At 32.5% G+C, this 24,122-nt stretch overlaps 5 protein-coding genes and 1 long non-coding RNA gene across 13 annotated transcripts; 2 read left to right on the top strand and 4 right to left on the bottom strand.

Annotated features, from left to right (window-relative positions):
• Positions 1 to 544: 544 nt before the first annotated feature.
• LOC128396567 (mitogen-activated protein kinase kinase kinase kinase 5-like) lies at positions 545 to 6,947 on the bottom strand. 8 transcript variants are annotated; one of them, XR_008326810.1, is made up of 13 exons: positions 6,764 to 6,947; positions 5,377 to 6,422; positions 5,172 to 5,192; positions 4,971 to 5,009; positions 4,801 to 4,839; positions 4,579 to 4,624; positions 4,044 to 4,292; positions 2,527 to 3,471; positions 2,109 to 2,376; positions 1,942 to 2,034; positions 1,495 to 1,621; positions 924 to 1,222; positions 545 to 684 (listed from the first exon to the last, which is right to left on the bottom strand). XR_008326810.1 is itself a non-coding variant. In XM_053357168.1 (12 exons), the coding sequence occupies exons 1-12, from the start codon at positions 6,842 to 6,844 to the stop codon at positions 1,132 to 1,134; spliced, it is 3,045 nt and encodes a 1,014-aa protein (XP_053213143.1). In that variant the 5' UTR covers positions 6,845 to 6,947; the 3' UTR covers positions 770 to 1,131. The 8 variants fall into 8 exon arrangements, 6 of the variants coding, with proteins under 6 accessions (XP_053213143.1, XP_053213144.1, XP_053213146.1 ...); XR_008326809.1 differs by having other exon boundaries at positions 593 to 731; XM_053357168.1 differs by lacking the exon at positions 545 to 684 and having other exon boundaries at positions 770 to 1,222.
• Positions 6,948 to 8,653: 1,706 nt separating this feature from the next.
• On the top strand, positions 8,654 to 10,586 carry LOC128396576 (trophoblast glycoprotein-like). Its single transcript, XM_053357184.1, has 2 exons — positions 8,654 to 9,447; positions 9,526 to 10,586. Exons 1-2 carry the CDS (start codon positions 9,033 to 9,035, stop codon positions 10,314 to 10,316), a joined length of 1,206 nt encoding a protein of 401 aa, XP_053213159.1. The 5' UTR covers positions 8,654 to 9,032; the 3' UTR covers positions 10,317 to 10,586.
• A 1,956-nt stretch (positions 10,587 to 12,542) lies between these two features.
• LOC128396577 (ADP-ribosylation factor-like protein 13B) lies at positions 12,543 to 15,002 on the bottom strand. Its single transcript, XM_053357185.1, has 5 exons — positions 14,579 to 15,002; positions 14,410 to 14,486; positions 14,041 to 14,293; positions 13,814 to 13,919; positions 12,543 to 13,731 (listed from the first exon to the last, which is right to left on the bottom strand). The coding sequence occupies exons 1-5, from the start codon at positions 14,626 to 14,628 to the stop codon at positions 13,165 to 13,167; spliced, it is 1,053 nt and encodes a 350-aa protein (XP_053213160.1). The 5' UTR covers positions 14,629 to 15,002; the 3' UTR covers positions 12,543 to 13,164.
• A 142-nt stretch (positions 15,003 to 15,144) lies between these two features.
• On the bottom strand, positions 15,145 to 21,246 carry LOC128396571 (kynureninase-like). The gene is made up of 9 exons (XM_053357177.1): positions 20,423 to 21,246; positions 19,146 to 19,356; positions 18,322 to 18,659; positions 18,164 to 18,238; positions 16,513 to 16,758; positions 16,299 to 16,437; positions 16,140 to 16,225; positions 15,814 to 16,077; positions 15,145 to 15,725 (listed from the first exon to the last, which is right to left on the bottom strand). Exons 1-9 carry the CDS (start codon positions 20,474 to 20,476, stop codon positions 15,474 to 15,476), a joined length of 1,665 nt encoding a protein of 554 aa, XP_053213152.1. The 5' UTR covers positions 20,477 to 21,246; the 3' UTR covers positions 15,145 to 15,473.
• On the top strand, positions 16,735 to 18,453 carry LOC128396588 (uncharacterized). Its single transcript, XR_008326811.1, has 3 exons — positions 16,735 to 17,812; positions 17,937 to 18,118; positions 18,313 to 18,453. It is a non-coding gene; the product is annotated as an uncharacterized LOC128396588 (long non-coding RNA).
• Positions 21,247 to 22,460: 1,214 nt separating the features above from the next.
• LOC128396578 (probable 39S ribosomal protein L45, mitochondrial) lies at positions 22,461 to 23,775 on the bottom strand. Its single transcript, XM_053357186.1, has 2 exons — positions 23,295 to 23,775; positions 22,461 to 23,194 (listed from the first exon to the last, which is right to left on the bottom strand). The coding sequence occupies exons 1-2, from the start codon at positions 23,661 to 23,663 to the stop codon at positions 22,556 to 22,558; spliced, it is 1,008 nt and encodes a 335-aa protein (XP_053213161.1). The 5' UTR covers positions 23,664 to 23,775; the 3' UTR covers positions 22,461 to 22,555.
• Positions 23,776 to 24,122: the final 347 nt, after the last annotated feature.

The following is a 24,122-nucleotide window of genomic DNA, read 5'->3' on the forward strand; positions in this document are numbered from 1 at the left end:
AGAATCTAAAAAAAAATCGATGCTAATCTTTGTTTTGAATTGTTGATGTTTCCATGGTAATGATGATGTTCAATGTTGATAATTAGAATTGATTGAGAATATTTGATTATTTGGAATGGTTATTGTGGTAAACAATTAAATATAAATACTAATTATAGTAAATGGTGATAACGATGGTTAATTGTGGTAAAATATCAAATGTGTCTCTTCAATTGTTGGAATATCTTTTCTTAATCATTGACCTAATGTGCAACATTTTTGATGATCACTTGGGTTACAAATTGACTGTCCGATTATCAGTTTACATTGGTCAAGATTTGTGTCAGATTTTGGCGCTTATACTTTTGTGTCTTCTGTTTTTCCAATCGTCCATTTTGTCCGCAGGGCTTTTCGGTTCCATATTCCAATCAAATTGTTATGGATTAATTATTGCGATCGTCTATTTGTTTGTAACGGTCATGCTACAGTTCCAAATAATTTTGACCTATTGGGATAAACCTTTAGATGAAAAAGTTTCGCTGGACACTAAAGAGTGGACAAAGTGTAGATTCACTTTCATCTGGTTCATTGGTCAACGTTTTTTGGCGACAATTTATTATATTTCCTATCAAAGGGTTTCATCATTTCTCCACCATCCTAATCTAGTTAATCGTCTTTCTTTGGCCAATCCATTAAATCAATTTACTAAATATTGATTGAGCAATTAAATCAATTTGAAATCAGTTCTTGGACTTTTTTTTCAATATAATGATTATATTTATAGCAATGGTGATAATATAACAATAATATAATAATAATAATAATAATAAGTGATTGTGATGATAATAAGTGTGTATTAGAGAGAGAGATAGAGAGATATGATTAAATGTAATCTACAGATTTGTTCAATATAATATTAGATTTAAATTTTGCTTTCTTATTACCTTGAATAACTTTTCTCAATTTATGATTAATTGTTTCAGATGTTGATTACGAAGCAAAAGCAAATAATCACTTCTCAAGAAGTATTAATTCCTCTGATGGATTAAAAATCGTTTTTCTTTTCATTAAGAAATGGAATTGATTGGTTTCTTTTGAGTTGAGCAATTGGATTTAAAAAAATCAACTCGCGAAGTGGATTAAATCATTGTTTTAATAACTGGCTTCGTGGCCCGCTAATATGTACAAGTTTGACGGAGCATTAGGTTGATCTGATGGCGATCGACTCTCTAAAGCGATGACCCTGTACAAAGAAAGTAACAACAATAATTAATAAATTGTACAAACGCAGAGAAGGATTTCGATTGTTATGATTAATTTTCTTGATCGAAATAAAATTCAAAAGAAGCCAAGAAAATTAATCGCAACTCGATAAAAGTGTTAAAATTAACTTTAATTTTTCTGGTTGACTAAAACAAATCTGTCAACTTGATTTGTGAACAAGTTTAAATTGCCAATCATTTAAAGCTAATTTATCACTTATTTGTCTGCAGGAAGATTGATTAACTAAATTACCTATCTGCTCCTAGCAATCGGAAACATCTTGATTCGTCGTTAATTTCTTGAACGATTTCAGCATTTTTGAAGCTTCGTCCTTGCATCCCGTGCTTATGGAAGGCTAAAACACAGTCAGTTAGACTAACTGTGAAAAATGAGGAAGAAAGAATCGTTAATAATCAAATTAAAAGATAATTATCACGTAGAAATGCATGTGATTTGTAAAACTCAACACACAATTAATATTAATCACTTATCATGAAGTTACAATAGTAAATTCATGAACATAAACAAAATATCATCAGCTGATCTTTATAAATTCACATAACATTTTTAACTGATACATGGTATTCCCTTAAATCCCTTTTGGCACCAAGTTAATTATCTTCAACTGAGCTATTAATAAATTGGCTTAGATGAAATCAATATGCGCACAAGATTTAAGGGTTAATCATGTTCATTTACCTATGGACTCAATTTTAAAGTCAAATTGTAACTCGGCTGGTTGTTTACGATTGCATTTCAGTTTACCATCTAAATTAACAAGTTTAACATTATCTGTAGGAAAGAAAGGAAAAACAGATGATCAATTAACTGTTGATATCAAAGGATAAACACAAATGGAAACTTACTGTCATGACATACTAAAATAGTCTCTTTATCTAATTGAGTAACATTTACAATATTTAACTGATCATATTTATGAATGATAGTCTCTGTCCCGTCGTTGAAATCATCATTAAACCAACTAGCTGATGAATTAAGATTTACAATTTCCAGTCTCAGGTAATTATCATCATAACCACGTTTAACACCAACACAGAGCATCGGGTATTCGAGGTCAGGAGTTATCATCATCTCAAAGACATCTAATTTAGATGGAAGATAAAATTCAAATTGCTATGGGAGAATAAATAAAATGAATTAGATGTTTGGAATTCAAGAGAAGATACAAAAAGATACATTGATAAACAGAGAGAAAGCGGAAATGTTTACATTAAAATCTAATTGAGGCAACAGAGAGCAATGAACTAGGATGATAACACTAACCTTCAAAAACATAAACTTATTTAAAGGATTGTACCATTGCATCAGGAATATACCGTTGGGATTCACACCACAGAGATATTTGTACCCATTGTAAGGATTTCGGGCAACACAACATTTGGTACATCCTCTGGTGTCAGAGATTTTTGAAGTAGCGGTCAATTTCCATGGGACGAACCGTTCTGGAATCTTATTGATCATGGAATCCATGGGTAAAGAGAATCGATGACTATTTTTACTATGTAATGCGACTAAATCGTGACGATAAAGATGTGAGGTTTTACCAGAAAGAGACATTAAGACATCTTTAATCACAAACATCCAAGTTGTCCTTCTTGGATAAAGTTGATCAATACAAGCGTCATGAAGTTGATTCAAATTAAGAGTGTAAATGCCTTCTTCACAACCGAGGAGAATGTGTTGATCACGAGTTTCAGGATGAATCCAACTTGCTGAGCAGTGGATCATCAAGGGGCATTCGTTAAATACTTTGGAGAAACAGGCTCCCATGTGAACCTTGGGAGTCGGTGGAAGACCATTGATTGTTTGTCTTGGTGAAGGTTGGGCTTGTTGTTGAGATGATTGTTGAGATGAGTTCAACTTAGTTAATAATCTTTTATCCTTTCGACGAGGAGGTGCTGAAGGTGGTTGATTAGCTGAGGCCAATTCGCTTGAACTGCTGATACTTTGCCTTTTGCTTTCAGAATGATTTCCATTGGATAATCTGGTTGAAATGGTTGGTTGATGGTCATCACTCCGCGAATTTGATCCATTGGCGGTGGATGGCGTTGAAGAAGAAGGATTGACAAATGAATTTAAAGATGATGGTGAATCGGGTGGTGAACCGTTCAAAGTCTTAGGTGTTGATGGTGGAGTTGAAAATTCCTCAAAGTCAGTGTTATTAGTATTGTCAGCTCGCTCAGAACATATCTCGTCCAATAAGTTTTCCTAATGTTTGATTAACCAGAATCACCACAAGAATACAGGATGTCGTGGGAGGTAAAAAACAAGATAAATGGGAAGAATTACCAGTTTTCATGAATAAAATTGATAAAGAGAGAGAGAAAAAAGAAAAAGAAACAAACAGAATTACTAAAAAGAACGAGAAGAAAATCGGGTGGTTGAGTAGGTAAATTGTTTGTTTTTCTTCTAAATTATCAAGGTGATGAAATGCAACGCAAAATCATCATAAAGGGTAGTGTGTTGGAATCGAATAAGGTGTAAATTATATTGAAGGAGGAAACGAAAGAAGGAAATAATTAAATTCAAGTAGAGAGACAAAAGAAAAAAAGATTGAAATTGAAACAAGAACAACGTAAATTGGGTAATAATAATTGTTGTTGGTTACTGATTAACATGAAACATGCAATTGAGCTAATAAGATTAAAGAAATGAGTCATTCCAGGTTGATAATAATGATGCTTATAGTTGGATAAGAGAGTCAAACAAAAGTAACGGTTTTCCATCAATTGATGTGCAAGATTAACGTGCAATACTATCAGTAGACTTTCAAATCTTACAAGAGTATCATTATTCCAACGGATAAGAGCATCTTTATCAAATCTTGGGGTCTCGTAATTGGAGATGAATTGAGATACGTAATTGTTGTTGCTCGAGGTGTTGGTGGTGGTAAAATCTGTACGAAGGCTACCAAGCACAAAGGTGGATGAACCATATCCTTCGGTATCAAGTAGACCTTCATTGGTTTCTTTTCCTCTCCTCCCAAACAGGACAGAATGATTTGATCTGTCCGATCCCGGGTGTGATAACTAAACAAGTTAAAACACCATGGAGAGGGTAACATGACAATAATAGTAACGGTAGAGTCATTTTGTTGTTGTTTTCAAACAAACAATCAATTTTGATAAATGAAAGGATTGAATAGTAAATAAATAAATGGAAACCACAATTCTGATTTTCATCAATATGATATTATCTCTCAATCAATCAATCAAAATAGACAAACAGATATACACACATTTACGAAGAGATCAGAAATTATGAATCAACAAAAATGGAGAAAAAAACAAAAAGGTTATTAAAAATTTGACCTACTTGATTTGATGAGGTTCGTTGCAAGGATTCAACCGGAAGTGTTGATCTGAAAAAAATGAAATCGGGAAAGAGAAGGGAAAGAAAAGAGAGAGAGAGAAGGTAGAAAACAGAAAATAATTGACAGGAAGGAGGTGGTGGTAGAGAATAAGAAAAAGAGAATTAAATTGATTGTAGTGAATAAAATGAATGAATAATTTGCCAGAATAGAAAAGAAAAACTTACTGTGTAGAATAAAGAGCCGTTAGACTGGTTTTAACTCCTCTGTTTAGTAATGGGGAGAAAAGAATAAGAAAATTTCGATCAGTTAATCAGAGAGAATTAAAGATGAGAAAAGGGAAGAACATGGAAGAAAAATGGAGAAGAGAAAACCTAAAATAGCTTCGAAATGATACCTCTGAGTCAGCTCTTCATCCATTTCTTCGAGTAAACTCCTGTAAATAATGGAAACAATTTAGAAAATTGTGATGAGAACAATGATTGACAGAGAAAAAAACGAATAATTATTAGAAAATTGTATTGACTGATTAACCATGATGAATACCATCATGAATAAATGAATGAATATTAGATAAAATAATTAACACACAACTAACCTACTCTCTTGCCACAATAGACTGGACATTTTTTAGCAAACACAAGCAACATTACAAAGATGCAGATGATAGAGTGAGAGAGAAAGAAAGAGAGAGAAAGAGAAAGTGACAAATGAAGACAGTTAGTTAGACAAATGATAACGAAACAATTAGTTCAGGTATTGATTGAATTGTTTTGACGTGAATAGAAATCAATTGTTCATACTTTCTGTCATGATCCTCTTCTGAAAGACCAATGTAAGACTCATCTGATGCTGGAAATTTACTCGGACTTTCGGCGGCGTAATCATCCCATTCTGTTTGTCTGAAGACAATTCCATCGGTTTTAATTTCTGAAAGCGGTCTATTGAAACGCGATGCATTAAGCGCTGATGGTGGTTTCTTTGAAGGTATTCGTCGAGGAACGGAAACAATTTCTTCAACTTCATCTGGATCAAGATCGTTATGAAGATGCATGTCAAACGAATGTGGATTACGAGCCTTATCAATAAGCTCTTTGGTTAAACGTCTATTTAGATGATCACCTTGGACAAATTGATGAGTCAAAAGCTTTTCCGCCGATGGACGTTTCTTGGGATTCTTGGTTAAAGCTGATTTAATGAAATTATGGAAATCTTGAGACCAGAGGTGTTTATCTTTCAGGGTGGGTGGTTTAAAGCTTGATTTAGACATAAGAAATAAAGCTCTCATCGGATGTAAATCATACATTGGTGGCTGTCTTTCGGCTAATTCAATGGCCGTTATACCAAGAGCCCATATATCACATTGTTGATCATATCCACCTTTCTTTTCAACGGCAGCCACTTCTGGAGCCATCCAATAAGGTGTACCTATCAGAGATTGTCGCTTATTAATGGTCGCTGTTATTTGAGCTGATACACCAAAATCAGCTAATTTAACATCACCCTCATTGGTTAATAAAATGTTGGGTCCTTTAATATCTCGATGCATTCGGCCCATTGAGTGAAGGTAAAATAACCCGTTCAATGTTTCTCGGCACACAAATGCAATATGAGGCTCAGGGAGTGAACCAGTAACTAGATAGATATCTTGAAGTGATCCACCACCACAATATTCCATGCAAATCCATAATCTATCTCTACTTAAATAGCTTCCATAGAAAGCGACAATATTTGGATGGCGACAATCTTTCATCATAACAATTTCCTGTTGTATCACCCGAAAATCCTCTAAGGGATCTAATTTAATAATCTTTATTGCAGCTAGCTCATTTTTGGATATTCTTTTAGCCTGTAAACAAGGATAAGGGAAAAAGAAAATACAATATTAGTAAAGGAAAGGAATATAAACACAATAAAATGATACTCAAAGTAGAATAGAAAAAGAGAGATAAGATTAAACGGTTCAACTTCAACCGAATATTATTGACAAGTCAAGCAAACAGGTAGAAATAGTAGATGACTCAGAGGTAATTAAAGACACACAGTTACAGTCACACACATAAAAGAATATAAAACTACAGAGAGAAAGAAAAAAAAATGATAGAAATACGTTGGGACGAGAAGAGAAAATAAAAGAATAATAAAAAGAGAAAAACATAACAATTGATAAAGAGAATAGAAAATGTTTACCTTATAGACATCACCATAAGTACCACTCCCAACTCTCTGGATGAGGTCATAATCCGTCGGATTTTTACGGGAAATGTCCATCGGTAGTTAAGGTGTGAGAACAGAATAAAAAATAATAATTAATCGACATAAAAAATCAACTTAATTTCAATTAAAAAAGATCAACAAACATCAATAGTCAAAAGTTGTTTGAATGAAGAATCTGAGCGACGCTTGCGCTCAGAACATGAACAGCGACATCTTTTGGTCGAAATTATTATTTTTCGATTTTCGAAAAAAATTCCAATCGATTAATTATGTCCAGCTAATTGTCTTAGTCTAATTAAGAAGATCATAAGAATTTGTTCCAATATCACTTGAAGTAAGTTTTCTCTTGATTTGATTTTCCGCTTAAATGTGACAGTTAATCAACTGGAATGTCAATCAATCATTTTCTGTTTCATTCTAATTCTGTTACAATTACTATTTAATCAGGTGTATAATTTAATTACTTCCTAGATTATATGTAATTAATTTTTATCTTCAACTTACTTTTGTGATTTAACTTTCATTATAATCTTTGGTTAAATCCAATTGACCTTATTGATTGTCATTTTTGTCAGATTTCATGTTCGTTTCATGATTAGTTAATCATGTTACCTTTAAGCTTGTGTTTATTATTATTGTCATTGATTTAATTGTCTAATTGTATTATCAGCTTTACCTTGAAACATTTACTATTTAATTCATGGTTTCAATGGTCCAATTTGATTATCACAAATGACTTAACATGTCTCTAGATTGTTTAAATTACAATTGTAATCATAATGACAACAAATCTACAAAAATGACTTGTAAAAATGGTGATTAGGTTTGGTTAAGATTTTGCCTTCTAATTTAATAACAATTAAAAATGATGACTCAACATAGTTTACATTTTGTAATTACAATTAAGCTTTCTAACCACAGTAATCATCACAATTAGTAGATATTAATACAATCTATTAGCATTTAAAGTCCATCCAATGTTAATTGAAAATCCATCAAGAAGCAATTACATGTAACTACATGTACGAAATGTAATCTGATACAATCAACAATTAGTAAATGGATATGAGGCTCATTTTAAATCAAGAAATGTGATTAAAAGATGAGGTAATAATAAACAAACAATAGAGTTAATATCAATTGATTTAAGGAACTGATTGTTGTTATTTAAATTTAGAAACACTGACAAGACTATTTTTCAATGTTCGAGGTGTTTAACCAACAATTAACTGGCAAACAATCAAGAAACAACAATCAAGTCTAATGGTTGTTGGGTCGCTACTCCCAATTCAGAAAAATCTCCCACTCCCATATTTTGATCATCTCTCATTTCTGTTAATCAACTTTGGGTTGATTTAGATTCGTTACTGATTATCATTAGATTGTGAAAATCTATTGGCCCATTCAGGTGAATTAACTAAACCTCAAACAATTTAGCTTCTTTATCTTAGCCTCTCGCATTGGTAAACAATATTACACACTAATTATTTTGCAATTCGTTTCTTTCGACCAACAATTAAAGGTCCTATGGTTCTAATTTTCAGTTGAAAAGTTGATGGATCACTTTTTCCACCCTAAAAGATGATTATATTTGGAAAAAATGACCATTGGTCAAGTGAACTTTAACCTGGAAACGATAATCGAAACAGATGATTGAAGAATCGTTTTCATCCTTGATTTCCCGGAATTAACTTTTCTACATTCATCTTGGTGGTTACAACCTTTTTCTTTCTTTCTCTCTTTCTTTTCTTTCTTACCGGTTTTTCATTCTCTCTCTCTCTCTCTTTCTCTCTTACCTGGAACCACTTTTCATCATCTTCCTCTCATCATCATTATAATTTTCTCTCTCTCTCTCTTATGCCAAATCTTTTTCTCTCAGGTAGTTACGGTTATCATACCTACTCATTTGTGGACAGACTGAAGTTTTTGTTGTTGAATTTGTGGAAATGGGAAATTGTTTGGATTCTGTTAACAATTTATGGCTAATTGTTGATGTAAATTAGATTTTCCAACGTGATCTGTATTGTTAAATCAACTGTTTAATCAACGGGAATAATGTTCAATACAATATCACCTTCGAAAAGTGTATCTATCAAGTGTTATCATCTAAATTGTGAACATATTGATTAGTGAAATAAATTTTTTTATCCAAATCTATTTGTGAACAATTTGAAATGACAACAATTTACCACAATTTAAGGTGACAAATTAGTATAACTAGTGTTAGATTGAGTCAACAATTATGGAACTAAGTAAATTTAATCCAGTTAATACCAAATGGTTACATTTAACTGTCGTTTTCCTCATATTTGGTTTAGAAATTGTTTCCAGTGAAAATGTCACTTTGTGTCCTCTCTTATTGAGAAGTGTTTGTCAATGTGATTCTAAATATCTCATCACTAATTGTACTTCAGCAAATATAACTGAAATTTCCTGGTTACATGATATTCCAATTGAAACGAAACAATTAATTCTCACCGGTAATGATTTACCCAAATTACCAAAAAATGTTTTCGGGTTTGAAAGTAAACAAATCAAACCAGTTGAGTATCTTGACCTGTCCAGCAACAAGATCCAATTGATTGACAGTGAAAGTCTTCGTGGCTTCAGATTGGTCAAGAAATTAATTCTAAACAACAATCAAATATTGATCACAGGTAAGAGATTAAATCAGTTGGTTTAAATTGTTGAGAAGATTAATTAAATGTTGACCTTTTGTTTTTCACTCTCTGTAGGTGATAATTTTCCTCGAGGTTTGTTCAATGGGTTCAACGATTTAACGGAACTTCATTTGGCCTCAGCTTTTTCGGACACTTCGAATCCACAATTTGTGCCCAATTTAATTACTCTGCTTAAAGAGGCAAATTTAACTAATTTAAGTATCTTAAACTTGGAATCAAATGGAATCAATGGTTTTCCGGAAGAATCAACAATTTGTTCATTTCCATCACTTCAGAAATTGTTTCTCGCCGGTAATTCGTTTGGTCAACTTCGGCTTAATTTCACTTGTACGCCACGATTAAGGACACTTGACCTTTCTCATAATTTGGTCAAGAATCTGGACAATGTGTCCACCTCTTTCATCGAGGATCTGCCCAGGTCATTTCATATGAACCTTACGGGAAATCCGTTTGCATGCGATTGCCGAATGGACCATTTTCTGACCTGGATCAAACGGACACCCTTGTTTGTTATGGGTAAAGATAATTATATTTGTTTATCGGGTTACCCAGCGGTTAATGTTTATCGTCGATTGATACAATTAACGTCCGATGATCTTGATTGTGATCCCTCTTGGTCTCAATCAGCAACTTTCTCGTTCTATCCTCATATTATTTTGGCCATTCTAACGGTCACTGTTGTTTTGCTCTTGGTTTTGGTTCTTTATCAAGTTCGGTCCAATATTTCGGACTTTCTCTTGACCACTTGGTCGAACAGTAAGATCAAAAGTTACTCTGCCCTTCGGAAGGACGACAAACCCGAAACAGCGAATCCAGAAAGACGAATTATCGAGATTTCGGTTTAACGAAATAATCCACCAAATATTAACCATATCAAACTCGTTAACTAATTGTCACCGACTTCCGATTGATACGAATAATTTAATCAATCAGTTAATTGTCCTTGTAAATTTTACAGATGATTTTTGTTTTTTTAAAACAATTATTTTGGTTATAAATTATTCTCGTCACTTACAAATTGACCATTGGTCATTAGCGTTTATTTTTGTGTATATTAATACAAGTAAAGTGCTCGTTAAACAATAAAAATTTATGAATCGAAAATTAATCAACAATCTACAGTAGGAATATCATTTCGAGAGCAAATCTGATAACTCTGTGTGGAAAGTTACTTGATAGTATTCTAATTAGTAAATCAATTTACAGTAAAAGGAAAGAGAAATTAAGTGATTAAAGGAAATCTGTTGATTACTTAATAAACCAAGAGTTAAGGTTAAGGTCAAAGATTAAACAATCAATTTGCTTTTGTATTTGGGCGGAAATTGTTTCTGCCAATCAAATTATCTTGGATCCCAATTGCTCCTGGTGACACCTGATGATTAACTACTTTTCCACTAGATGTATTTCTGATTCCTAGTTTTATTAATAATTTACAATCAGTTTAAATTTGTCTCTCCCCAAATCAATTGTGCTAAAATCTTTCATCAACCTTCAATTAGTTTTTCCTCTGTTACGATTACAGTTCATCGTTAGCAATGGAGCTTTACTCTTTCAATGAATCTCAGATAATCTGTGTTAGGTTGTATTTCACTCGTGAGAAAGACTTTGTGATTGATTGGGAAGGAGAGTTCTTGCCCCTAATTCAACGGTTCGAGACTTCCGACTACAAGCACACCGTTGAATGGGTTAAAAGCCTCTACGACACTTTCGCCTTTGGCTACGCGATGGCTGCAAGAATGCAAAACTGTAAAAAGATCGATGGTTATCTAAAGCGATTGACCAGTTAACCATTGGCGCTAATTGTTAACTAACACTTATCTATGGATTTATCGGTATAATGATTGTCAGTAAAGTATTTTTTTACTATTCTATTGAAAGATTCAAGCTTTTAATTGTGTGGGTTGATTGTTACACGGGAACGAAAATCTAAATTAACGAGTTTTAATCACAATTAGTAAACGAAACTATTCAATCGATGAACTTGGAAAACGAGAAAATGATTGGAATAAGTTGAATCTCCTTCGATGGGCACAATTAAGATGAAACCTTTTCGCAACTGAGCCTAGGATTTGAATGATTTCCGTAGTTTTATTGACTGTCGATCTCTTTTACGATCTAACACTCTCACTCTGGCTCACTAAAAGTTTGTTGCAGTTATAGTTATAAATATAGAAGGAGAAATAGAGAGAGAAAGAGAGGGAGAGAGCAAGATTAAGAAAGAAAGTAAGATTATCTCTCTGAGTTCTCAAGAAAGAGAGAGAGATAATATTGTACAGGGCGTTTTTTACATTTTACGATATTTAGATATTTTTTTTCTAATGTCTCGTGAGCGGAAAGTCGAATAGAAGTCATTGTCGAACTTTGGACTATTGAAAATTAGTTACCAATCTCAAATTCCAAGGTCATTGATTTATTCATAAAAACATTGAAATATCGTTTCGAGTGTAAACTTTGTGTGGAAAGTTACATATTGTAGTTAATATTTGAATCGTGATATTAGTTGATGTTTGAATTGATTAGAATTAAAGTAACAGGAAAGAGAAATTAAGTGATTAAAGGAAATCTGTTGATTACTTAATAAACCAAGAGTTAAGGTTAAGGTCAAAGATTAAACAATCAACTAATCAACAATCAATTTTTTTGTATTTGGGCGGAAATTGTTTCTGCCAATCAGATTATCTTGGATCCCAATTGCTCCTGGTGACACCTGATGATTAACCTTTTCCACTAGATGTATTTCTGATTCCTAGTTTTAATTGACAAACAGTTTAAATTTGTCTCTCCCCAAATCAATTGTGCTAAAATCTTTCATCTACCTTCAATTAGTGTTTCCTCTATTAAGATTACAGTTCATCTTTAAAAATGGAGATTTACCCTTTCAACAAATCTCAGTGTAAATGTATAGTTTTGTATTTCACTCGTGAGAAAGACTTTGTGATTGATTGGGAAGGAGAGCTCTTGCCGCTAATTCAACGGTTCGAGACTTCAGATCACAAGTGGACAGTTAAACAAGTTCTAGTGGGCTATGACGTGTTTACCGAAGGCTACGCTCTCTCTGCCAGAGCTCAAAACTGTAAAAAGATCGATGGTTATCTCGATAAAAAAGATCGGGACTTCCAACGTGGTTTGTACGCCCCTGTCGAAACTGTTGAACCTTCACCTGATCCTGTTGACCTACCGGTTGATCAACTAACCTTGAAAAGCGATTGATCAGTTAACCATCGGTGCTAATTGTAACTAACACATATCTATGAATGGTACACTATGTATTGGTAAAATTTGTAATAATTGTCAATATGATTAAATGAAATATTTTTTCACTTGTTTTACTTATTCAATTGAAAGATTCAAGCTTTTAATTATTACACGGGAACTATAATCTAATTATGTTTTTCTTACGTTCAAAAACTCGTTAACAGGTAACAATAAGATTATTGGTGGTTTTATCATAACCAAACAACAATCAAAGTTTCAGCCCAAATCAAAAAAATACGAAAATTCTTATGAATCTATGCGCTCAACCAGAAAATGATCAGAAAAAATTTTTAGGCAGAAACGCTTGTTGTCCTTTAATTGTCGATGGATAAAAATGAGAGAAAAGTTGATTTATTTTCAATTAGTTTTCTTGATTGAGTGTAAATTTACAGTTACAAAGATAATATGAATTAATTGTTGATTGACGAAAGATATAAATTACAAAGGAGCGATTTGGTTACGACTTATTGTAAATCTGAAATTAGAGTTTTTCCTTTCACCAAGAGATGATGATTTAGGTCTTCGATCGTTTGTTGATTGCGATTGATTGTTTTGTGGATTAATTGTTGATTCATCTTCTTCGACAATTTTATCTAATTGATCGAGACTTCCGAAGATCAAAACTGTTCGTTCCCTTGGTTCGTTTACAGAGAATCGTCTTTGAGTTATCACCTTTTCCTTGAAATCAGAATCCTCATGAATCGTGTTTTCCTTTTCAACATCTTCGATAATCAATTCATTTCGATTAATATCATCACTTCCATGTCTCTCTCCATCTTGCTGATTGATTTGATTCTCTTGGTTCCCTTGGTTACGAAACTTTTCAATTCTTTTCCTCATCACTTCCTGTTCCAGTTTGATCTGTTCCTTGGTTTCAATTTCAACCCGTGAAGATAATCCAGTCCAATTAGATTGGATATACCCAAGTAACCATTGATATCCCCGATCCAATAAAGGATTATTGGTAAATCTGTTTGCCCATCGATTGATTAATGAGCAAGATTCCTGTTGATTAGATTAAACAATTGATTAGAAAAATAAAATAACCTCAATCATTGGATTTCAATTTAAGGTGGTAAACACTCACAACTCTTGTAGGTAATTTATATCTGTTGACAATTGAATTAAGATTGATTGCTTGAACCAACGCAGTTTCGTCCATTGAACCTTCAACATCTTGCTTATTAATTAACCTAAATGATAACAATCAAATGTAACATTTGAATAGAAAGAGAGAAAAGGTCATAAAGTAAATTTAAAAGTAAATTAATCGACTCAACTATAAATAAACTCGCTGATTGTTTGAACACTCACACAAGAAGAGGTTTACCCTGAACTCGGCGATTGGATAAAACTGATTCCAGAATTTCCTTGACCTGGTCAATCCTATTGGTGTCCGATGAATCGACCACGAAAACGAACCCATGGACGAAAGGAAAATAATTTATCCAAATATCTCGAATATTTTTTCCACCTCCAGTATCGTAAACCTGAACATTGAATTTTCGATAACTTTTCAAATCGACTGATGAGAATCCAATTGTTGGAACAATGTCACTTGATGGATCTGAATTTAAAAGAGAAACAATTAAAATTAATCAATAGAAACTCATGTACATGGATCATTATCAACTCTTGCGAAAATTTGAACAATTAGTTCGCAATTAAGTTACAATTACTAACCTTTGAGTACATATTTAACGAATGATGTTTTACCAGCACCATCGAGACCGAATGTCATTAATCTGATTGTCTCCAAACTACAATTAAAATGAGAGAAATTAAATCAACTATCAAGTATCGCTTCAGATCGTTGATGATTTGTGATCGTTTTTAATTGTTATCCACTTACTTTGATTTCGAGCAACACAATTTAGTTGTTGATGATGAACAGCATCCCATTGGTTGATGATTAATTTTAATTGTTATTCAACACATTTGATTGTTTCTTTTTAATTATAACCTTTTTTTAAGTTGATTATCTTAATATTATCAGAGGGAAAATGTTCATTCATGTTTTGTTTTGTTATCGTTTTGTATTTGAATCCATGGTGATGCTCCCAAGGTTTGTCTCCATTTGATTATCATCATTGTTCATTTGATTATCTCAATGAAATTACTCATTAAAATTTCATTTGATTCTTTGATCAATCAAATTAGATTTACTTACATGATCATTTTCAGTAAAAATCGAAATCAGTTGTCAACAATTTCATCTAATGAATCAATTTTCTACCACTGAGCAAGTTAATTGTTCATGTTGTTTGTCTCTTTTTCCAATGTTAATTGTTTACATTTTCAAGTTTCAATCAATAGTATTTTCTGATTATCATTATCCTAAATGAACTAAAGATCAATTTACATTTGTATATGGATTATTTAAATTCAAGTGATTAAAATGTTTACAATCTATTGGGATAATGATGGATTAATAAAACGTTTATTAATGTGTACAAATTGTTTCAAATCACCTTTGATTCTCGTTCAATTGGTTACACGTTAATCGTGTTTACATAATTTAGTAGGTAAACAAATGTATCTTTTATGAGTTAACGAAATATATATAACGTACAATTATTATGTATAAGATTATAATATTTAAAGAATTAAGAAAAGATTAAGATAATTACAGTACAAAATTTTGCCAATTGTTTGATCCGAATAATGGATTAGATTCAGTTTTTTCTTCCTCAACGTAGTGTTTATCCTTTTTTTCACCATCGAATTTGGGATAATCAGTTGATCATTTAGTTGGTGTTGGTTTCACTTGATTCAGGCTCAGAGTCAGATGAAGAGACACTACTAATTGAGGAACCTCTGTTTGGAGAGTAATCAGTGTCGGTCGATTGACAATTAAGCTCGTTCTTTTGGTCTTCCCCTTTGGCCTCAAATTCATCGAAAATCTTTTTCAGGGTATTGATGAAAGTATAAACATCGGCAAATGAATTGTACAATGGAGCGGGTGAAACTCTCATGACATTAGGCATTCTTATATCACACTGATGGAAAAAGATAGAAAAAGATTAGAAAATCAAGAATCATTTAGCTAAATTGTCGATTTTTTAATCGTTCTTGTATAATACTTACCACGATTCCTAATTTTTGAAGCTCTTCTTGGATGGCAGTTAATGGAACTGAGAACATAATAGATAATTGTGATCCTCTTTGGTTTGGATCAGCGGGTGTGATAATTTTCACGGTTGGTAAAGCTCGGATCTCTTCAACATCAGTCGCACCATTATTGTCATAATTAAAGTACGATTGGAAATAATGTTTCAACATGTATTCAAGATACCCTGTAATTAGAAACTGTTTCTTTTGAATGTCCTCCATTGAAGTTTGGTTGAAAATCTGAAAAGAGAAACAACAAATCAATATTCAATCTGATTAAATGTGAACTTAAATTTACTCACATCAAGACTTGACATCAAAGATGCGGCCAATAAAGGTGGCGGGTTACTAATTCTGAACATATCGGCTCCAGCACTAGCATCAAATTCTGAGAAATTGAAACACAAATGAAATGGATTAGTTTCAGTTGAAATTTTCCATATAGAAATAGAAATACTCACCATCTTTCATGAGGAATTTAGTCTTCATATTATTTCCCCACCAACCCTTCAACATGGGGAATTGGGAAGTTCCTCCCTTTTCGGTCAACCTTTGGTGAATGAAAATCGCTCCGATACAACCTGGGCCTGAGTTGAGATACTTTATAGAAAATGACCAATACAAATAAACAGAAATTAGCAAAAACCACAAGGAAACCAACCAATTACCACTTACCTTATATGTACACCAAACAGCGAAATCAACATTCCAATCATGGAAATGTAATGAGACATTTCCAGCAGCATGAGCAGCATCAACACCGACAATGATTCCCTTTTCATGAGCGGATTGAGTCAATTTCTTAATGTTCATAAATTGTCCAGTGTAATAATTTATTCCAGGTAACAGGAGGAGAGCCACTGAATTACCTGATTCCTTGATCATGGAAACGATATCTTCTTCTCGGAGTAGATGTTCTCCCTTGAAACATTATGGAACAAATAAAATTAATTACAAATTAAAAAAAAAGAAAAACAAAGAGCAACAATCAAATTGTTCCTTTTCCCTCCAATTCACTTGAACGAATGAATAATTTTCTCTTTCTTTTAGTCACATGTTTTTCTTTCTTTTCCAATGTTCTTTTTTTTTTTTTCTATTGTGAACTTGATTTCTTAATATTTAATAATTTCTTTTTCTTTTTTTCGATTATCTGATTAAGCTCAGCAATTAGATAATCTTTAAGAATATCTTGTAATCCTTCGGGAATCTAATTAATCGTTTTTCTATCCTTTAGGTTCAATTCAAGGTTTTCTTTTACCTTTTTAATTCTTACTCGGCGATTTTCAATTTCTATTTGTAATGTTAATCAATTTTTAGGTTTTTTTCTCTTTTTCAAAGTTGTAAAGAAAAACTAATTTATTAATTGTTCTATTCTCTATTCTCAGAATTATCTCCAATCAATAGGAGGAAATCCAACAAGTTACCATCAGATGGATTAATCTTAATCTGCCATTAGGATTCCAACTGTGAAGATCAAGCTCTTAGCCTTGGTAAGCGAGTTAACTAGTTATTTGCTTGTGGCTTTTTCGTATTCATTTTCTGGGCAAAAGAGTTGGAAGATAAAACGAAATGATATTCAACATCACTGGTAACCGAAGGCTACAGATTTAAAACGGTATTTCCAAATTTCGTACAAGTAAATTATCAAAATGGATCTTTTTCTTTTTCATCATCGTTTTCTTAATCTCTCTCTCTCGCTCTCATGTAATACTTTTATCCTTGTCAAGAATTATGTTAACAGAAGATGTTAATCTATCGAAAGAAAAGCCTTTTGGATATAAACCCGTGGAATCGAAAGGCTGAAACTGTTCAACGGCGATGAAAACGATGGGTGTGAATCGACAGTGAAAATCATGTTGATTAGCTAATGTTTGATTGATAGATTTGAAAGAATCTCGATCTTTTCTTTGATCTAACCTTGTACAATTTAATATACTGGAAGCCTTGAGAGATTCAAAGAATTGGGATCATTTGGGTGAGCTTTTATTATTAGTAATATCACCTAATGAAATTTGACAATCAACGAGTTAATCATTATTCTCAAAACTTTCCAACTAATTTTGGTTTTTTTTTCTCTCTCTCTCTCTCTCATTGACTAGGCCAATATAATATTAATCTTTCTCGCATGGATTTAGTTGATCCTCAAGGTATTCAGCATCTCAATTTATGATCTCCTGGATCAGCTGTCATATTCAATAATATATATTTACAACTAATATTGATGGAAACCATTGATTAAATGAGATCACTGATAAGTTTTTCTTGGTCAATGTTAACAAAGGTAAATATTAGACTGTAAATAACATCAATGGATAAATATACTTACCATTCTTGGCTTGAATAATAGTAAACTCTCCTCGACCGGGTAACCATGAAGTGTAAGGTGTGATTTAACTGCGTACTATAAATATTTGACAAGAAAGTGTTTAAAAATAAATCCATGGATAAATTTTTAGACTTAATTGTTATTTACAGTAAACTTACCATGTCAGAGGAAAATGCATGTTCTTCAATCATAATCTTGTATCTTTGAGCTGATGGCCGATAAAATGTTGATAACATTAGATGGAGATTAACAGTTAATCCATTCATGATGGCCACTTCTCCGGGTAGAGCGCCAACCAATTTGGACATTGGTAATTTTGGTGGAATGTCACACAAAGCCGCCGGTAAAGATCCGTCGAAATGAGAGTGAACTCCTTTACGACCCCAATTGTCAAGAACCTCTCGACAATATTTGTCCGCAGCTTTTGGTTTCAGTCCTAACGATTGGCCACACAAGTAAATTGCTTCGGCATTTTCATCTATCCGATTAGGATCAACTAATCATCACAAACACGGATAAAAGAAACAAGGTAAATGATTACACATTACAAGTAGATTATAAAATTTTAGAGGCACTTAATTGTTAATTCACTCTTGCTTTTTGTTTTATTGCTTCTTTATTTACCTCTCTTCATACAGGGTAAATACCAAATCTCTCATCTTTTTAGGGATCAACTTGTTTTCTAGTAAATTCCCGTTGATACATTTATCTAATTTGGTTTGAAACTGGTTCTGTCTCAAAACAACAAAAGTTCACCAGCACCCAAATCTTGAAGGAAGTTGAAATTTAAGGTGAAAGTTGATCTGAATTCCTGGTACTATTATACTGAAGATGAACTTGTAACCTTTAAATTTGTTTATAACTATTTACGTTTTTGAAACTTTTTCATTGAGACGATTGCAAGCAAAAGGTTATTTTGGTTCTTTCATCATCATCATCAGTAGCACAATTATGATATAAATATGAAGATTAGACTACTCACCGTAGGGTAAATCACGTTTCTTGGGGAAGCAAAATGATTTTCGAAAATGTGACAAAGGATCTTCACTGTCCATTCGTTGGGCAAACTCGAAACTTTCCACTGGAATTCCCCAGATGATTGATTTCTCACGAAGAACCGCCGATGGATAAGTAATTGTTGTAGATCGACTTCGTTTGGCTGAAGCATGATAACCACTCGATCCACCGTTTGTCTGTGAAGTTACATGGGGATAAGTTATTAGTGTTTGCAGAGATTCCATGGTGTTAATCGAGATGACAACTGATCGAATATAATTGTTAACCTTTCAACTTGAATTTAAAGTTGTTTATATTTAGATTTAACTTGGAACAAAGTGAAAATCGTGAAGGAAAATATCAAATAATATGAGAGGATATTTTCTCACCAACTAATTCATGTCGATTCAAACTGATTATCACCAAATAATTTGGACGATTTTCACTTTTAATCAGAACGTGTAGATTGATGGAAACAATAACGTCTCCCGAATTTTTCGTAAACAACCGATGATCGTGAAAATCGAGATTGAGGTCGGATCGCGCTATGTGATCTCCCCTTTTCTTCCTCATATTATTTATATTAATTCTTCTTTTCCAATTTAGAACTAATTTTTTCTTTCTTTTCTCATTTTCAGGTCAAGTTGAAAGTGAAAAGCATGAAGACAGCGAATGGTTTTTTTTTCGGAAAATTTATTCCAAATTCGAAAAAGAGATTATTTTTACATTGAATGTCGACTTTATATTTTTGTTCTTTGCTCGCTAACTGATGATATTACTTTCAGTTTGAAAAAGAAATCACAATCTGATGATTAGTAACCTAATTAAATCGTTATTGAGCCTCCGTAAGAATCAAGAACGGGAACCAACAGGTAGACAGGTAAATTCAATCTGATTACTAAATTGAAAATCTTCATTAATTTTTAATACTTTCACTTTTTATCTCCTTTTTTGCTTAATTTTACTTCATTTGTTACCGTTACCTGACAAATGAATTCACTTTGATTTAATTCAATCTGATTTAACTAATGGTGTTTACTAAATGCTAACAACTTGAACTGTATTCTGGTTTGCTCTTGACCGTTCAGTGTATTTAAAGTGATCATAACTTAATCAAGATCAAGGCTGAAAATTTGATATGGTGCAATTTATCAACGATAATCTATTAACTCGAATTGGTTTGGGAAAGTTGATTATTGTGTAATTTGATTTAGTTTTCTAATCAAAAAAAGGTGTGGAAAAGAAAATCACAATTTAACTTACCATTGATTGTCTTTGATTACTAATCGATCGTGTTGATCTGTTGACTGTTTCCATTTTGGTCTCTGATGGTTTTTGGAATCAAAGTATGACAACTTTATCTTCAGTGTAGCAATTAACGAATTTTAATCACAATTAGTAAACGAAACTATTGAATCGATGAACTTGGAAAACGAGAAAATGATTGGAATAAGTTGAATCTCCTTCGATGGGCACAATTAAGATGAAACCTTTTCGCAACTGAGCCTAGGATTTGAATGATTTCCGTAGTTTTATTGACTGTCGATCTCTTTTACGATCTAACACTCTCACTCTGGCTCACTCAAAGTTTGTTGCAGTTATAGTTATAAATATAGAAGGAGAAATAGAGAGAGAAAAAGAGGGAGAGAGCAAGATTAAGAAAGAAAGTAAGATTATCTCTCTGAGTACTCAAGAGAGAGATAATATTGTACAAGGCGTTTTTTACATTTTACGATATTTAGATATTTTTGTTCTAATGTCTCGTGAGCGGAAAGTCGAATAGAAGTCATTGTCGAACTTTGGACTATTGAAAATAATTGTCAATTTCAAATTCCAAGGTCATTGATATATTCATGAAAACAGTTGAAATATCGTTTCGAGAGTAAACTTTGTGTAGAAAGTTACATATTGTACTTGGTATTTGAATCGTGATATTAGTTGATGTTTGAATTGATTAGAATTAGTAAGTCACTTTAAAGTAAAATGAAAGAGAAATTAAGTGATTAAAGGAAATGTTATGATTACTTAATAAACCAAGAGTTAAGGTTAAGGTCAAAGAGTAAACAATCAACTAATTAACAATCAATTTGCTTTTGTATTTGGGCGGAAATTGTTTCTGCCAATCAGATTATCGTGGATCCCAATTGCTCCTGGTGACACCTGATGATTAACCTTTTCCACTAGATGTATTTCTGTTTCCTAGTTTTGATTGACAATCAGTTTAAATTTGTCTCTTCACAAATCAATTGTTCTAAAATCTTTCATCAACCTTCAATTAGTGTTTCCTCTATTAAGATTACAGTTCATCTTTAAAAATGGATTTACTCTTTCAATGAATCTCAGATAAAACTGTGCTTTTTGTATTTCACTCGTGAGAAAGACTTTGTAATTGATTTTGAAGGAGAGTTATTGCCGCTAATTCAACGTTTCGAGACTTCAGATCACAAGTGGACAGTTGAACAGGTTCGTAAGTACTATGAATTGGTTTCCGATGTCTACGAAATTGCTTCTAAAGATTTCGGTTGTCAAAAGATCAAGGGTTATCTCGATAAAAAAGATCGGGACTTCCAACGTGGTTTGTACGCCCCTGTTGAACCTGTTGAACCTTCACCTGATCCTGTTGACCTACCGGTTGATCAACTAACCTTGAAAAGCGATTGATCAGTTAACCATCGGTGCTAATTGTAACTAACACTTATCTATGAATGAGATTGAACTGATCTCATCTTATTCGGTGTATCGTTACAATGATTGTCGATTTGATTAAATGAAATATTTTTTACCATTATTCAATTGAAAGATTTAATTGTGTGGGTTAATTATTTCACGGAAACGATGATTATGTTTTTCTTGAGTATAACAATTCAGGTTAACAGGTAACAATAAGATTGATTTATTTTTTCATAGTTTTCCTATTATTTAGATTGGAACAAGTTTAACTTGATTGTCAGGAAATTAAGTTAATTTAAAGTCAAATCAGTTAAATAATTAACAATATAAAATTCAAGGTTTAACCATTTTGGTTTCAGAATTTGCAATTTTGTTAATTTTTTGCTTGCATATGATTAGTTTCAACAATTGATTAACGATTATTTAATCTTAACTAAATTGTAGCTGTAAATACAATGAAAACAATGTCAATGTCAAAATTAAAATTAATTGTTAGCTCACAATTAACTTTAAGATCATTAACATTTCAGGCATTAGAAACGAGAGATAATTAATCAATCGAGATATTTTTCACCAATCAAACTGTGATTGTATCCATCTTACTGGAGATAATTAGTATCATCAAAATGAATTTGACTTTAGTGATTAACTAATTTAATTTGTATTATTTTTTACATAATTATACACATGAAATTTGTGGTTATAAAATTAAATTAAATTTCTAACCTAAGCAGTTGCTAATTTTTGATTAGTTGAATCAGAAATTTCTGTCGATTTTTCCGAATCTGATTTAGTTTCTTCCTCTTTCTCTTCTTCGGGAATATCGGGCATTACAAACGTTTTAGGAATTGGACTTCGAGGTGGCATCCAATCGGGAATAATCTTACCATGGATCCTCCATTTTCCGTAAATATTAGCGACATGATTTTCGAAGACAATGTATTCGAGTATATTTTTGACTACTGATTCATCACCGAAAATTAAACGACCAAATCGATCGTAAATTGCTAAAGTTTGAGCTGAATTGAAGCGAACGGTAACTTGACCGAATTGAGATCCAGTATCTTGTCCATCAATATATCGAACATGAACTACTCGAGGAGGTTCATTGCTCTTAATAAATTGCCATCGAAGTGTTTTACAATCAACGTAACGAGTCATTTCTGGGTAACATTTCTCGGTAATGTATTCGAAAATTTCTTCATCGTCTCGATCAGCTAAACATTGGTGAGCTTTTTTATAAATTTCTAACGCTTCAGATGGAAAGACTCCTGGGTCGAAATATTCCAAAAACGTTCGAATTTTCCTCAAAGCCATCATTGATTTTCCTTTCGAAGCGACTTTCTTTGATTCTTGTTTACTTCTCTATAAGAAAAAGAAAAGGTTTAGGTCAACTTATTCTCAGAATATTTGGTTATTACAGTTTTGAGAGAAGAACATTTCATTGTTCTCACTGACTAATTACCTCAATTGACAACAGAGAGGCTTTTCCATCACCTTCAGGGGGTACAAATGGTTCCATGATACTTGCTGAACATGAAAGAAACATGGATTCTTCATTCCAATCTCTTGCAGGGGCGATACCTTGTTCTTTGAACATTGTCCTTCTCTCTTCGGGAGTAATATCTTCTGGTTTATTCTCTCGATATTTGTCCATCATTGTTAGATAATCTTTGGGAAGAGCGATCTTCCTGCCTCGTTCTACTCTCCAATCAAAATTGGGAATTCCTCGGTTCCAATACTGTTTAGGTCCAGGATTCCAATGTTTACCTCTTGCCGTTCGGTAAAAATTCTTGCAAACTGAAACTACCCCCAAGAACTTTTTTCCATTCATGATGAGTAAAAAACGAAGCACAATAAAAGCACCAAGAGAAACAAAAATTAAATCTAAAATCTGTTTTCAATCAAATGATAAAAAAATTCAATCCAATGAAAACTCAAAACAATAAAGAAACACATGGTTACTATTTGTAACACTTTATCTCAGAGCAGAACATGACCCTTTCGCTATATCTCACACTTTATCCATTCGGTTTCCAATAGCAACAGAAAACTAATAAACTAAATTAATTGTGTCGCTGATTTAATTAATTGCTCTGATTATTTAAGTTTCAGTCCAGTGAGAGAAGATCTAAATTAATTTGAAGAAACAATCTAATTGAAGTGAATTCAGATAAATTTGAATTTGAACCATTTAATATAAATACATGAATTAGAATCTAATTTGTTGATTGTTAGTTTTTGATTAAGTTTAAATGTTACACAATTAAAATAAGATTTAATTGCCACATGA

Source organism: Panonychus citri, unplaced genomic scaffold (assembly GCF_014898815.1).
Source record: "Panonychus citri isolate SS breed McGregor unplaced genomic scaffold, ASM1489881v1 Contig00144, whole genome shotgun sequence".
Taxonomy (NCBI): domain Eukaryota; kingdom Metazoa; phylum Arthropoda; class Arachnida; order Trombidiformes; family Tetranychidae; genus Panonychus; species Panonychus citri.